Source organism: Bufo gargarizans, chromosome 3 (genome assembly GCF_014858855.1).
Source record: "Bufo gargarizans isolate SCDJY-AF-19 chromosome 3, ASM1485885v1, whole genome shotgun sequence".
Taxonomy (NCBI): Eukaryota; Metazoa; Chordata; class Amphibia; order Anura; family Bufonidae; genus Bufo; species Bufo gargarizans.
Window position 1 is genome coordinate 294,793,609 of NC_058082.1, and position 13,826 is coordinate 294,807,434.

The 13,826-nt window shown below is 47.8% G+C and overlaps 1 protein-coding gene across 1 annotated transcript in view; it reads right to left on the reverse strand.

Moving 5' to 3' along the window:
* Nucleotides 1-386: 386 nt before the first annotated feature.
* HDAC1 (histone deacetylase 1) overlaps nucleotides 387-13,826 on the reverse strand; it is a 34,161-nt gene continuing 20,721 nt past the window's right edge. Inside the window, exons 10-14 of the mRNA XM_044286500.1 lie at nucleotides 12,986-13,094; nucleotides 12,767-12,897; nucleotides 11,651-11,794; nucleotides 1,311-1,359; nucleotides 387-1,223 (exon numbers count right to left, since the gene is read on the reverse strand). Coding sequence (XP_044142435.1) covers nucleotides 1,196-1,223; nucleotides 1,311-1,359; nucleotides 11,651-11,794; nucleotides 12,767-12,897; nucleotides 12,986-13,094 — 461 coding nt within the window. The 3' untranslated portion in view covers nucleotides 387-1,195. The remainder of the gene's footprint in view (nucleotides 1,224-1,310; nucleotides 1,360-11,650; nucleotides 11,795-12,766; nucleotides 12,898-12,985; nucleotides 13,095-13,826) is intronic.

Below are 13,826 nucleotides of genomic sequence, written 5' to 3' on the forward strand. Positions count from 1 at the left end.
TCTTGTTCGTGTCCCCCCTTGGGATTTGTGATGTTCTTTTACATTTGAAATGTTTTCTATAAATAAATACTATTAAAAAAAGAATTGTCAATGCTTAGTTAAGCCGATTGCACACGGCCGTGGTAACCCGGCCTGGATTCCTGCTGAGAGCAGGAGCGCACGGCATCATTGGTTGCTATGACGCCGTGCGCTTCATGCCACCGCTGCACCTCAGTAATACACTGGTATAGATCATTACTTAGCGTGTGGCTCAGGGGACACTTTGGATGCATAAATAAATTACACGCGTTCCCTAATAAAGTAAATTATATAACCTATAAAGTATATAGAATAACCTGCAAAATAGAATATAGTTTTGTTTGAATGCACCATGCATGAGCACACTAGTCTGTGGTATAATGTTTTATTACAAAGTTTCTCCACAATTTAAAAAAGAAAAATAATCATTAAAACAAAACCCAGTCACAAAACATGACATATATAAACCCCCTTAACGCCATCCTTACGTCAATCAATTCCCACAGTAAGATCACATGTAGAAACCCAAATAGCAACCCCTTTGAGGTAACATGTAACTGCTGACCAGGCTCCCCCCATCTTTTCAAAAACATTAAAATGGTATGATGTAGCAGCATTACCCCAACAGGGAATCCCTGAAGAGTGATGGGGAAAGAGACCTGCATGTCCCTTCCCCATAAGGATATTATAAGCCCCTACTGGAAGATGACTAGGTTATCCTCCTCTCTCACCCGATTGATTCCGATCATGATGTGTACATGCTCTACCAATGGATTAGGATAAAAGCATCCTCAACATCAGAGAGCCGACACTATAGTGCAAGCCATTCGGCTGCAGACCTTGAATACAGCACGGGGGTACTAAAAGTAATACTTTAAAACACAAAGGTAAAAACTCTAGGGGTTCATCAGGCTTCTCATATGAAGAGAGCAGAGTTTGGGTAAACAGAGTCACCACCAAAACGAGGAAGGGGCAAAGGTTTTAATGCCTACAAAGACATGAACAATCATTAAGGAAGGCTTTGTCCGGTTTAATTCCCTCCTTTTCCAACCAGAGGGAGAGCAATAATTTAGTCCACGTGGATCTAGTTTGTAAAGAGTCACTGTACAAGGCATATATAAAAGTTACGATCACAAGGATCTCTTGGTCTTCAGATGTTGCTGTTTACTGGTCACGATCAGGCAGTTTTGGTCTCTTCTTTTACCCTGTCGATATATTAACACAGCGAGTGTTTGAGTAGGATGTTATGAAAGCGTTTGAAACTACCAATATTGGATTAACCTGATTCCTACCGTTTAGCATCTGGCTTCTCATCTTTCAGCTTGTCCTCCTCTTTGACATCTGCAAAAATATGAGCTCTGTCATTATGCCAGTAAATAACAAAAATGAACTACCAGACTGAGCTGAATAAACCCAGAAACCTTGTACTTGACTAGTGAATAGAAAATATTGCTGACCTATCCTCAGGATAGGCAATAGATACCTGATAAGTGTTGGTCCCACTCCTGGCACCCCAGAAGATCAGCTGTTTGTAGAGGATGCAGTGCTCTGGTAGGTGCCATGGTCTCTCCCTAGGCCAGTGACATCATGTTCATTGGTCACATGGTCTAGCACAGCTCAGTCCCATTCATTTGAATGGGTCTGGACTGCAATACCAAGCACAGCAATGTATGGATCTATGTTTGGTAAGCTGTGAGGAGGCTGCACCATGCACTGGAGCGCCATAACCTCTTCAAACAGCTAATTGGCAGGGGTGCTGGGTGTCGAATCCCCACCGATCAAACATCAATGACCTGTCCTGAGAATAGGCCATCAATACTAACTCCCTGAAACCCCTTTAAGACCATATAATGACTTGTTTCAACCAAAAAGTCTATATTCAAAAGGAGTGTAAGGAGAAATGAGGACACTGTGGAACTACTCAAACTAATCAGGGAATGGCTATGGAAACCCTTGGGGAGAATAAATATTTTTTTTTGCATTTGCTGTATTAGGGTACTTTCACACTAGCGGCAGGACAGATCCGACAGGCTGTTCACCCTGTCGGATCCATCCTGCCGCTCCGTCCCAGCACGGCAGTGCGCGGGGAGAGGCCGCCGGACTAAAAAGTCGGACACACATGCAGTACTTTTAGTCCAGCGGCCTCATCGTGCTGCGCTGGAGCTCCGCCCCCGCTATAGTCAATGGGGACGGAGCAACGGTATAGCGGCAGGACGGATCCGACAGGGTGAACAGCCTGTCGGATCCGTCCTGCCGCTAGTGTGAAAGTAGCCTTAGGCGTTCACATTTCCCTTTTTGATGTGTGCTCTGCATTTTCCATGCACAGCACATGACCATATGATTTTAATATGTCTGTTCACACGTCAGTGTGGGTTAGTGAAGTGAAAAAAAATTAATAAAAATCAAACCGAGATGCAGACTAAAAACACCCATTATAGTCTATAGGTCTGTAAAAAAAAACAAAAAATAAAAAACAGACAACATGGATGGCACTCGTATTGGGTTCGTTTTTCACTGACCACTAACAGGAGAGAAGCAGTGCCTGGAATACGGATGAGACACATACAGCAAAAAACGGACACAGGCCAAACAGATGTTCCATCCGTGAAGCATGTACAGATTTTTTTTTCACGGACTTCAAACTGACTTGGAAATCTCGGCTCTGTCTGCAGCCCATCTAAGGTGACACCCTTTCAACCAAATAAAATAAATAAACCTAAAATCAAAAAGGGATGTCAGCTCTACGAGCTCGAAGGAAAGCAGAAAGAGGAGTTTCAAAGTAAGAGCTTATTCACACAACCTTCTTTTTCTTCCATGTGCTATTTGTTTAAAAAAAAACACACACACACACACACACACACACACACACACACACACAGACACAGACAGTGTGAATGCCATTGGACATTTTTTTTTTAAAGTGATCCAGATACCAGATCCATGACAGTCACTGAAGATCCTATGCTCGTCCCCTTTTGCAGATCAGAACAGCCTGCATGCCTGGCATTCGTCTGGATATTTCACACTGAATGGGCTGAGCATTCTACTGATTTTGGGCTAAAAATCATTTTCACTTGGTCTTTATCAAACACTTTCAACAGTTTTTTCTCTACAGCTTTCACTCAGGGTACTAGAAGACCATGTCATCCCTCGTTTCAGTGAATCTGTCAGTCAGAGAGTTGTCCTGATGGCTCAATCTCTAGCCTTTATCACAACTCACTTAAGCCAAATAAAAATTCACACTGAATTTTTCTACAATGAGCGTTTATGTGCCGTTAGGTGGTGACAGACAAGGGCTAGAGATCAAGTTGATGAATTAACTGTAAAGCAAAAAAGTAAGGCCCTGTTCACATGTCCGCTTAGGAGATCTGGCACAGAGCAACCTGTGTGATCTTCTACTTCACCACCAGATCCACACTACTGCAGTAAGGTCCGGAGGGGATCCAGCCCGTTTCTGGCATAAATGCATGGTTTCGGCTAGTCAAACAAAATGTTGTATGCAACTTTTTTTTGTCCGGACAACAGCCAGTGTTTAGATCTGGATGCCGAAGCCCGCACAAACTGGGAAAGAATTTACTTGGGCCCCCTGGATCCCGCTTTCCCACACTCTAGCATGCAATCACGCCCTCCACAACAACACACGCAATTTCAGTCAGTTTTGTCTGCGATTGCATTGAGTTGTTCAGATTTTTCCGTGCGAGTGCAAAGTGTTTTGCACGCGTGTGATAAACTGAATGTTGGCACCTGTTTGGTTTCGGTGTTCTGTAGATTTTATTATTTTCCATTATAAACATGGTTATAAGGGAAAATAATAGCATTCTTAAATACAGAATGCTAAGTAAAATGTCCATTGAGGGTAAAAATAAAAATAAAGGATTCACTTCTATTTGATGACTAGATTTGCATTATACAAAATTCTATACCATTGATTAACTGCCTGAATAAATAGAACGCTTAAAATACAATATTTTAAAAACCTGTGGCTCTCCATTAGATTTATAAAAACAGGCTCAATGTGAGAGGGAGGCGTTTGTCCACAAATTATAAGGACACAGCAACCAAATCTGGCCACGAGCCCCATACATCCAGGATGTGACTAGGGAATCTAATAATGCATGTCGCTGGTGGCCAGATTTGGCACATGAAACAATAGCGCTTGCATATAAATGAGTGATCCTGGGACAACATCCAATTGTATCTTATAGACGCCACTTTAAAGGGAAAGTGATACATTGTGTGTTGATATACACAGAGACTGTAAATAAACAATATTGGCAGACAGTGGACAACTATATACTAATGTGTGAGAGATAACAGTGAAATGGTTGCTGTGTCCTTATAATTTGTGGACAAACACCACCCTCTCACATTGAGCCTGTTTTTGTAAATCTAGTGGAGAGTCACAAGTTTTTAAGTAGTATTTAATAAAATGCTATTTTAAGCGTTCTATTTATTCAGGCAATTAATTGTATTTAAAAAAAATTACCTCATCTGCTTGATTGCGCAGCAGTTATAGACTTTTCTTTTTCTTGCAGTACCTGCAAAAGGACCTTCGATGGCATGATCGCGCTCACCACGTGACATCATCGAAGGTCCTTTTGCAGGTCTTGCAAGAAGAAGAAAGAAGACTGCCGATGAGGTGAGTAACTATTTTATTTTTTAACCAATCAACATTTTACTTAGCATTCTGTATTAAAGAATGCTATTAAACTATGTCAATTGAATTTTTGGGCAGTGGCCAGCGGGGCTCAAGAGGCAGCTGCCTTCGGCCCACCACGAGTAACTAGGCTTGGGGCAGCTGCCCCTTTTTGCCCCGTGTTAGAGACGGCCCTGTGTACGAGGGCTTTTTTTTGCAGGACAAATTGTACTTTCTTATGGCACCATTTAACATTACATAAAATGTAGTGGGAAGCAGAAAAAATAAAAATATAAAAAAAAATAAAAAAAAATTCTGCCATAGTTTTAATAATTGGATTTTTTGTACTCACCGTAAAATCCTTTTCTCGTAGTAGGCATTGGGGGACACAGCACCATGGGTATATGTCCAACTACCACTAGGAGGCACTAGACACAAAAAGTGTTGGCTCCTCCCAGGTGGGCTATACCCTCTCCACAGGCACGAGGCTATTCAGTTTGTACCAAAAGCAGTAGGAGAGAGAAGAAAAGCAAGGAACCAACAACTCCCGAACCGGGAAAGATCAAAAGACCAGCCCGGAGAAGCGGAAGAAAAAACATAGGGTGGGATCTGTGTCCCCCAATGCCTACTACGAGAAAAGGATTTTACGGTGAGTACAAAAAATCCAATTTTCTCGTGCATGGCATTGGGGGACACAGCACCATGGGACGTCCCAAAGCAGTCCCTGAGGGAGGGAAAAGAAGAGACGCGCCACCGGTTGGGCATACAGGTGCAGGAGAACCATGTGACCCAACGGGAAAAAACACGAGATGGGCAAGAGGTTCCATAACAAGGAAGAAACCTCAGAAGAAGCAGGGAAGACTGCCAGCACCCCAGGACAAATGACTGGAAGAAAATCCCAAATGCAAGAAGGTGGCAAAAGGAAACAGAGCGCAGCCAAGGGCTGGAGAAAAAATTAGGACAGCACCGCGTGGTGAAACTACCCAACGCTCTACATTGTCTCAGACCCAAAAAACCTGTGGCCATCCCCTGAAAGGCCAGGGGAGAAAAGAAACAGGGAAGCACTGAAAACCAAACGAGTGGGGGAAGCCATAGCAAGGCTCACATGTGAAGGGAGGGGACTCCCCTCACCGCAAGGCCAGGAAAGAAGCTAAGCGCCCCATGTAAAGGTGAACCCAAGGCTGCTAGAGGAAACCGCCAACCCTGGAGAAGGAGGGGGTTGTAGGTAAAAAACCAGGAAAAGAACGATAGCTCCTGCGTCCCCAAAAACAGGAGACGAGGCAGAAGCCTCCGAAACAAGATATCACCGTGAAGCGTAAGACCAGAGGAAACTCTGGGCATGTGAAGTATCATGGAAAAAAGAAGCCAGATACAGGCCAGGCAACCTCGGCAGGACACACTGGACTGAGAGACATGGGAGTAGAAGGAGAGCACTCCAAAAAACCTAAAGAGGAAAGGTCCTACAACAGGAGGAGGTCCCTCCCGAAGGAGACCATACGGTGGAACTGCAAACCGCAGCACTAAACCACTCAATACCAGGTACTTGACGTGGGAGGATGGAAAAAAAGAGACACAAATCCAAGAGGACCTCAAATGAACAGGGACTCCCGAAAGGAGTACCCAGTACGGGCTCACAAGGAACCAGGAGCTGAACCACCAGAAGACAACGCAAGCCAGAATATCCAGGAAAGGCGAAAAGAAACCACCATAGGGGAAGGGGCATTGGCCATGGACAACTAGCCGTACCAAGAATATTGACCAGCAAACCTTAAACATTGTCCCAGAGAGGGCAAGAACAGCAGCTCGGGATGTACCACAAAACGACAGACATCCATATGCATAAGGAATGCAGAAGTCGCCATGAAAAAACCGGGGTAGCCTACATAGAAATGTAGAAACCAGCTGCGACCGGCATACAGAAAACTTCCAGGGGGGAGAAAGTACCAGACAGGTGCAGACGACGGCAAGGTCCAAGAGGACTGCCCCTTCGCCATGTAGCACAACTAAGCAGAAAATACAAGGGAATACCGAAAACACCTGGACCCAGAAGGAACTACGGGGCCCTGTCCGATACCAGAGCAATCAGCTGAAAATTCAGACAGGTGTGTGTGGCGCTCAGAGGTCCTGTCCTTGACCCGTCAGGGAGGACGTCCAGCAATGATAAAAGCCGTGGACCCAGAAGGATTCCGTGTGGCGGACATCCAGCGATGACAGAAAACCGCAACCGCGGCCGATGCCACCAGCTACGTGTCCAAACAAGGTAGAAGATCCAGTGGAGATCCTTGTACTTCACCAGGAATGGGCCGCTCAGCAATTAGGAAACAACGCGAGTACTCCCCTATAACATGGGGTAACGCGGAGCACAGCATACCGTAGTACCGTAAAGAGAAGGCAAGAGCAACTACAGCACAAAGGCCAACAACCACCTGGCCACGGAGTAGGGAGCGTGGTTGAATGAGGACCACCCGCCGGATCAGACAGATCGGTCATATACTGGAGCTACCAGAAGTAGCAGTAGACCGACAAGGTGGGGGTTGGGCTGGCCCACACCTGCCAGACATGGTAACCATGCACATGCTGAACGAAGGGGGCCTGGTGCAGACAGTGCCTTGAGAGGTACAAGGAGACCAATGAGCGCGACAGTAAAGGAGTGGCAGATGTATGGAAGAACCAAATGGATGGAACCAACAACCGCAGCACAGATTAGAACTCGTGGGCAGAAAACACCCAGTAATACAGAAACTGTCTGAGCTACAGACCGCACCACAGGGCCCAGCGCTTGGGGTACTACAAACACACGCCTAAAATATGGGTAAAGTGGCTGCATGTTGCCAACTAAGGAGAGTGGAAACATAGCCACAGCATCTGGGAATGAGACAGCATTCGGAGGGTACAGGTACACAACCTGTAAAGTAGAAATATGGCTGTGTTAGAGGAACTACATTTAAGATCGAAGCAATGTGGCCGCATGGTGCACCCTAGACCCAGAGAGGTGCAACAGCAACCGCGTTAAGAATGGAACCCAGTAGGGCCGCACGGTACCACAAAGAACAAGACAGGTGCACACCACAATCAGGTAGGTGCAATGGCAACAGAAACAGGGCCGCATAGTACACCCTAGAAGCCAGACAGGTTGAACGGCTGCAGCATCGGAGACGGTTCAGGGACTCTACCCATGAAGGGAGTAAGATGGCCGTTTGGTGCACACTATGATGAGGTAGGTGCAATGGCCACGGCAATTGGAGGAGGCCTCAATATCTCGTCCTGTAAGGAAAGAAAATGCCACATGGAACACCATAAAGCCGGACAGGAGGAACGGCTACCGCATCCGGAGACGGCTCAGGTACTCCACCTGTTAAGGGATCAAGGCGGCAGGGAACAGACAGGTAACTGAACCGGACAGGGGCAATTCTAAGGCAATTGAAAGTGGCCTCTACATTCTGCCCGTAGGGAGAAATGTTGCCGCATGGAACACAACAGAGCCCGCCAGGGGTATCGGCTACAGCACCGGAGATGGCGTAGGTACTCTACCTGTGAAGGGAGCAAATTGGCTGGGAACAGACAGGCGCAATTGCAGCGGCAATTAAAGGCAGCCTGTATCTCTCGCCAGGAAGGGAGAAATAGTGTCGCATGGAACACCATAGCGCCAGCCAGGGGAATCGGCTACAGCATCAGGAGATGGTGTAGGTACTCCACCTATGACAGGAGCAAAGTGGCTGGGAACAGACAGGTGCAATTGCAACGGCAATTGAAGCGGCCTGTATATCTCACCCGGAAGGGAGAAATAGTGCTGTATGGAACACCATAGAGCCAGCCAGGAGTAATGGCTTCTGTAGGTACACTACCTAAGCAAAGGGGCAAGGCAGCTGTACAAGTGCTCTGAACTCACCAACCTACAGGAGGCGATAGCCGAGCTAACCGCTTGCCCAGAACAGGAACTCCCTGTAATGAGGTAGAGTGGCGAACACCAACACCAGGATGGGGACCCCACGGAAACACTCTCAAATGTGTAGAGGATAACCCCTGGTATAGGGGAACCAGGAAGGCTTGTCAGGGACAGCCTATGGCAGTGGTGCAGGAACCACCCTGTTAAGGAGAAGGCGTACGTATCAGACACCGGGTAGGTGACTCAGTATGCTAAACACGGGGACGGCTGCCTTACCTGTGCGGTTGAATACCTGTGCGGTCAGGGGAGCACCATCCGAAAATCCACTAGAGGTGATACCAACCCTGTTTAGGTAGGAGAGGTTCCTCTGTGCACGTAGTCTTGACCTCCCAGAGGGCTTCTATATGGAGGAAGACCGCCTGATGCTCTGTTCCGAGGGAATCGGTGCAGAGGTGTCCCCAGAGGCAACGGATGGGGTGACAGGAAGGATTCGTCACCAGCCTCAGGCCTGTCCTGGGGGGGATCCGAGGATGCCGAGGAGGGGTGGGACCCCGTTGAGACCACCCGAGGGTGTACTGTGAGCTACCCCTCGCCGAACCCGGGTGCAGGTACCCCTAACTGAGCATGCCCCATCTGCAGGGAGGACCCTGGAGGGCAGAGGTGGCCGCAATATGGGTTGGTAGCGTGCCAGCGACACTGCTAGGGAGAGTCGGCCAAGGTTCCCATGGCATTGACACGGAGGGACCCATTCATGGGGAACCTACACAAAAAGATTGTTCAGGGAAAAACAATGGGATCTGGGAAGAGGTACTGCACACCAGCAGGGACAGGCTGACCACATGGCAGCCATTGTAGACAGCGAACGCACGTGAAAACACGTGGCGACCGAGGAGCTGTTGGGAGAAGAGATGGTCAAAAAGCAGCCAGCAGAGGCTGTCTATCCTGACCCGGACGCAGTGTTCCCCCAAAGAGGTGCAGCAGCAGCCTGTTTCCTAAAAAGAGGTGGTCAGTAGGGCTGCAGGGGACATGAAGCAATCGAGGGGTTAACCACCCCCTCCAACAGAAAAAACACGTTAGCCCAGGAAAGGGAGAGGAGATAGCTCCTCCCGAGGGCCGGGCGGAGCTCAGAAAAGCCCGGGAAGCAAGGGGGAGGGGCCGGGAAGATTGCGGCCTAGCAGGCCCAAAAGCCGGGGCCTCGATTTATGAGGCGGCCGGGAATGGAGCAAGGGGGGCGGGGTGAACCGCGGCCGACAGAGGGCCCACCGGACCATAAAAATAGGTGAGTAGGGTAGGGGGGGAGAAGCGACACCTGGGGATAGGCAGATCAGGGCAAACGGAGCACCTGGGAGCCGGGGACAGGCCATAGAAGATGAGGCCTAGTCCCGGCAGAAGCCGGGGACTAAAGTAGCGGGGAAGCCAGGGAGAGACTGTGTGGCCAGGGAGGAGAGAAAAGACCAACCGAGGGGGAAAAGAAGGGAGGAAAAACCATGAATATAAACCCCCCCAGGAGGGGGAGAGGGGGGGGAGGTTGGCTAGGAGGAAAGAAGAGGCTCCCCAGGACCCCCAGCTAAGGTGGAACCCATCCCCCTGGCCACAGAAGGGAACCTAACCCTGGGGCAGGGACACAGGGACAGGGGAGTATACTCACCATCCGATATACTCACCATCCGATGTCTTCGGGCGCAGCACGGTCACCCCTTCGGCAGACTCAACACGGGAACCGTGGGAATGCCGGCAAGCCACTGCGGATGCAGTCCGTGGGGACTGGGTGACCGGCGATGGTACCGAAGTACGCGCCCGCAGGGGGGGCAACTAAAGTGGAACACGATGGAGCCCCAGCCTGCAGCAGGTATAACGGTGGAAAAAAACCGACCTGCGGAAGAGAGAAAAAAAGAAAAAGAATAAAAATAAACAGCAGAACCTGCAAAAAAGCAGGACAGGTCTGCCTCCTACGGACACTAGACTAAAACTGAATAGCCTCGTGCCTGTGGAGAGGGTATAGCCCACCTGGGAGGAGCCAACACTTTTTGTGTCTAGTGCCTCCTAGTGGTAGTTGGACATATACCCATGGTGCTGTGTCCCCCAATGCCATGCACGAGAAAGTTTCATTTTTACGGTGTTCCTTATGCAGTAAACCTGACTGGTACCCTTCCTTCTCTGGGTCAGTACTATTACAATGATACAATACATAGGTATTAAAACATGAGAAAAACTATTTTTTGCATTACTCAATTCTGACCCCCCATAATTTTATTATAGTTACATCTACAATGTCATGTCAGAGGGGCTGCCTGGTTAAAAAATGGGATATGTCCGGGTTCAGCTCTGAACCCGACCACCACCTTTAAGGGATGCATTTATATTTTAATAGTATGGGCATTTTGGAAAGTGGCATATTTTTTATGGGGAAAGTTGGGCGATTAGAATTTAATTTTTTTTTTATGTTTACACTTCTTTTAAGACCCCTCAGGAGGCTTGAACATGCAATTGTTAGATCACTTCACAGGCAGGGCTTGATAGGAACGTATTGTTGTGGTAGCCTTGAGCCTTCCTCACACTCAAGGCCATCACAGAGAACAAACGACTTCCCCCAATCGCCACGCGAGGGAGCCTTCTAGGTAAGTCGCCTCAGACTGTTATTGCTGATCACAGACATTGCCCCGTGTGTTTGCTGTGTAAAACAGCAGAAAGCTGGTGGCTATGGTGCCCACTCCAGTGTTGGCACCATCTTTAAAGAGTGGGCATCTGCCATACATGTACAGTGAATATCCTCAGAGTTACACAATTGTGATTGGCTCGGAAAACAGTGTGTGACACATTTCCCAGGCCGAACTGACTGTCAAGGTAATTTAGGATACAGTCTCTCTCTGGAAAGGCCATTAATATCTGATCAGTCTGGGTACAGTTATTCCTCCCACAAATTTATGAATAAATTGACTAGTGGGTGTTACCAGCTGGCAGTGTGTCCTTGTAGTCTGACATTGCTCAGTCAGTGTAGGGACACATGCCTTTGACAAGGGGAATATTAACAGCTAGGAACAGGGGAACAGCATTATGTACTAAAACAGATATGTTAAGTGGACTGACAGCTCCTGTGTAAAGAATCTCACCTTTCTTATCTTCATCTTTCTCATCTTCGGTTTTGGCACGCTTTGACTTTTTGTAATTTGCAACACTCCTACGTCCTCCTTCCCCTTCATCTTCTGAATCTGAGAATTCCTCATCACAAGCAATTCTCTTGTCCGAAGATCGAACTGCAAAAAAAAAAAAAAAAGGCACAATTGTAGTCACAGATCTACAATGCTTTAATTTTTAAAGAGGTTCTGCACTTTGTTTAAACTGATGAGCTATCCTCTGGATAGATAATCAGCATCTGATCGGCGGGGGTCCGACACCCGGGACCAGTTGATTCAGGTTGTGAAGTCACTTGGCCAGCGGTAAACAGTGAGAAGGCCGCGGCGCTGCTGGAGTGTCCCGGGTGTCGGACCCCTGCCGATCAGATGCTGATGATCTATCCAGAGGTCTGATGGGGAGGGGGGGGGGGGTCTCACATTGAGGGCTAATCTGAGGTCTGATGGGGGGGGGGGGGGTCTCACATTGAGGGCTAATCTGAGGTCTGATGGGGGGGGGGGTCTCACATTGAGGGCTAATCTGAGGGGGGGGGGGTCTCACATTGAGGGCTAATCTGAGGGGGGGGGTCTCACATTGAGGGCTAATCTGAGGTCTGATGGGGGGGGGGGTCTCACATTGAGGGCTAATCTGAGGTCTGATGGGGGGGGGGGTCTCACATTGAGGGCTAATCTGAGGTCTGAAGGGGGTCTCACATTGAGGGCTAATCTGAGGTCTGAAGGGGGTCTCACATTGAGGGCTAATCTGAGGTCTGAAGGGGGTCTCACATTGAGGGCTAATCTGAGGTCTGAAGGGGGTCTCACATTGAGGGCTAATCTGAGGTCTGAAGGGGGTCTCACATTGAGGGCTAATCTGAGGTCTGAAGGGGGTCTCACATTGAGGGCTAATCTGAGGTCTGATGGGGGGGGGGGGGGTCGCAGATTGAGGACTGATCTGAGGTCTGAAATAAAGGGCTGATATAAGATCTGATGGGGTCTGACAGAGGGCTGATATGTGGGGCTGATGTGATGTCCTGATATTTATGGGGTCTGATGAAAAATATTTTCCTCCTCTAAAACCTGGGGTGCGTCTTATAAAGCGAAAAATATGGTACTTACTAGAAATACGTTTGTCTGGATCATCTTCGTCTTCATCACCACTATCATCCTGAATAGAGTCCTCAGGGATGGGCTGAATCTGGACTCCAGGGGCATGTGGAAGCATACGCAAGTTCTCAAACAGTCGCTGCCTGAAGCAAAAACCAACAAAAGCCAGACCATTTACTTAAAAAATACTTCAAAAAAGGACAAACTTCATTTTATTATCAAGTTACTCACTTGATCTTCTCCAGGTATTCATTTGTGTTTTGGTTTGTCATGTTGGAAGGACTGATGTGAAGCTTGAAGTCAGGGCCAAAATATTCAAAATAGTCATTGTAAGGAAGCTCTGAAAAGTGGAAAAGCAACTAATTATAGACGCAGGTATTAGTTGCAATTGTGAATTTACTAATACTATATGTTAAAAGTACTAAACCAACTTGTTCACAAACTTACTAATAAGTGAAAAAGATCATATTTAAACATGCCACTTAAAGGGAGTCTGTCATCTCCATATGGCCATATACAGTGCTTACATGGCTCTGTAGCACACCTATACAGGATTGTAATGGTACCTTTGTCTTTAGACTTGCACCAGCAGGAAAAACGAAGTTTAATTCATATGCAAATGAGCACTCGCAAGTGCCCAGGGGCGGCGTTCAGTGTGTAGGTGCCCAGGCTGCTCTGCCTTCTTTTCACTTTACTCCTCCCCAGCCTCTGCCTTTGCCCGCCCTCCAAGTCCGGACCTATCGATGAGGCAAGAGACTTGGAGGGCGGGCAAAGGCAGAGACTGGGGAGGAGTAAAGTGAAAAGGCAGCGCAGCCTGGGCACCTACACACTGAACTCCTCCCCTGGGCACCTACACACTGAACGCCGCCCCTGGGCACTTGCGAATGCTCATTTGCATATGAATTAAACTTCGTTTTTCCTGCTGGTGCAAGTCTAAAGACAAAGGTACCGTTACATTCCTGTATAGGTGTGCTACAGAGCCATGGAAGCACTGTATATGGCCATATGGAGGTGACAGACTCCCTTTAAACAGCTGTGAGAAATAACCTATTTGGCCATGAGATGTGCAATA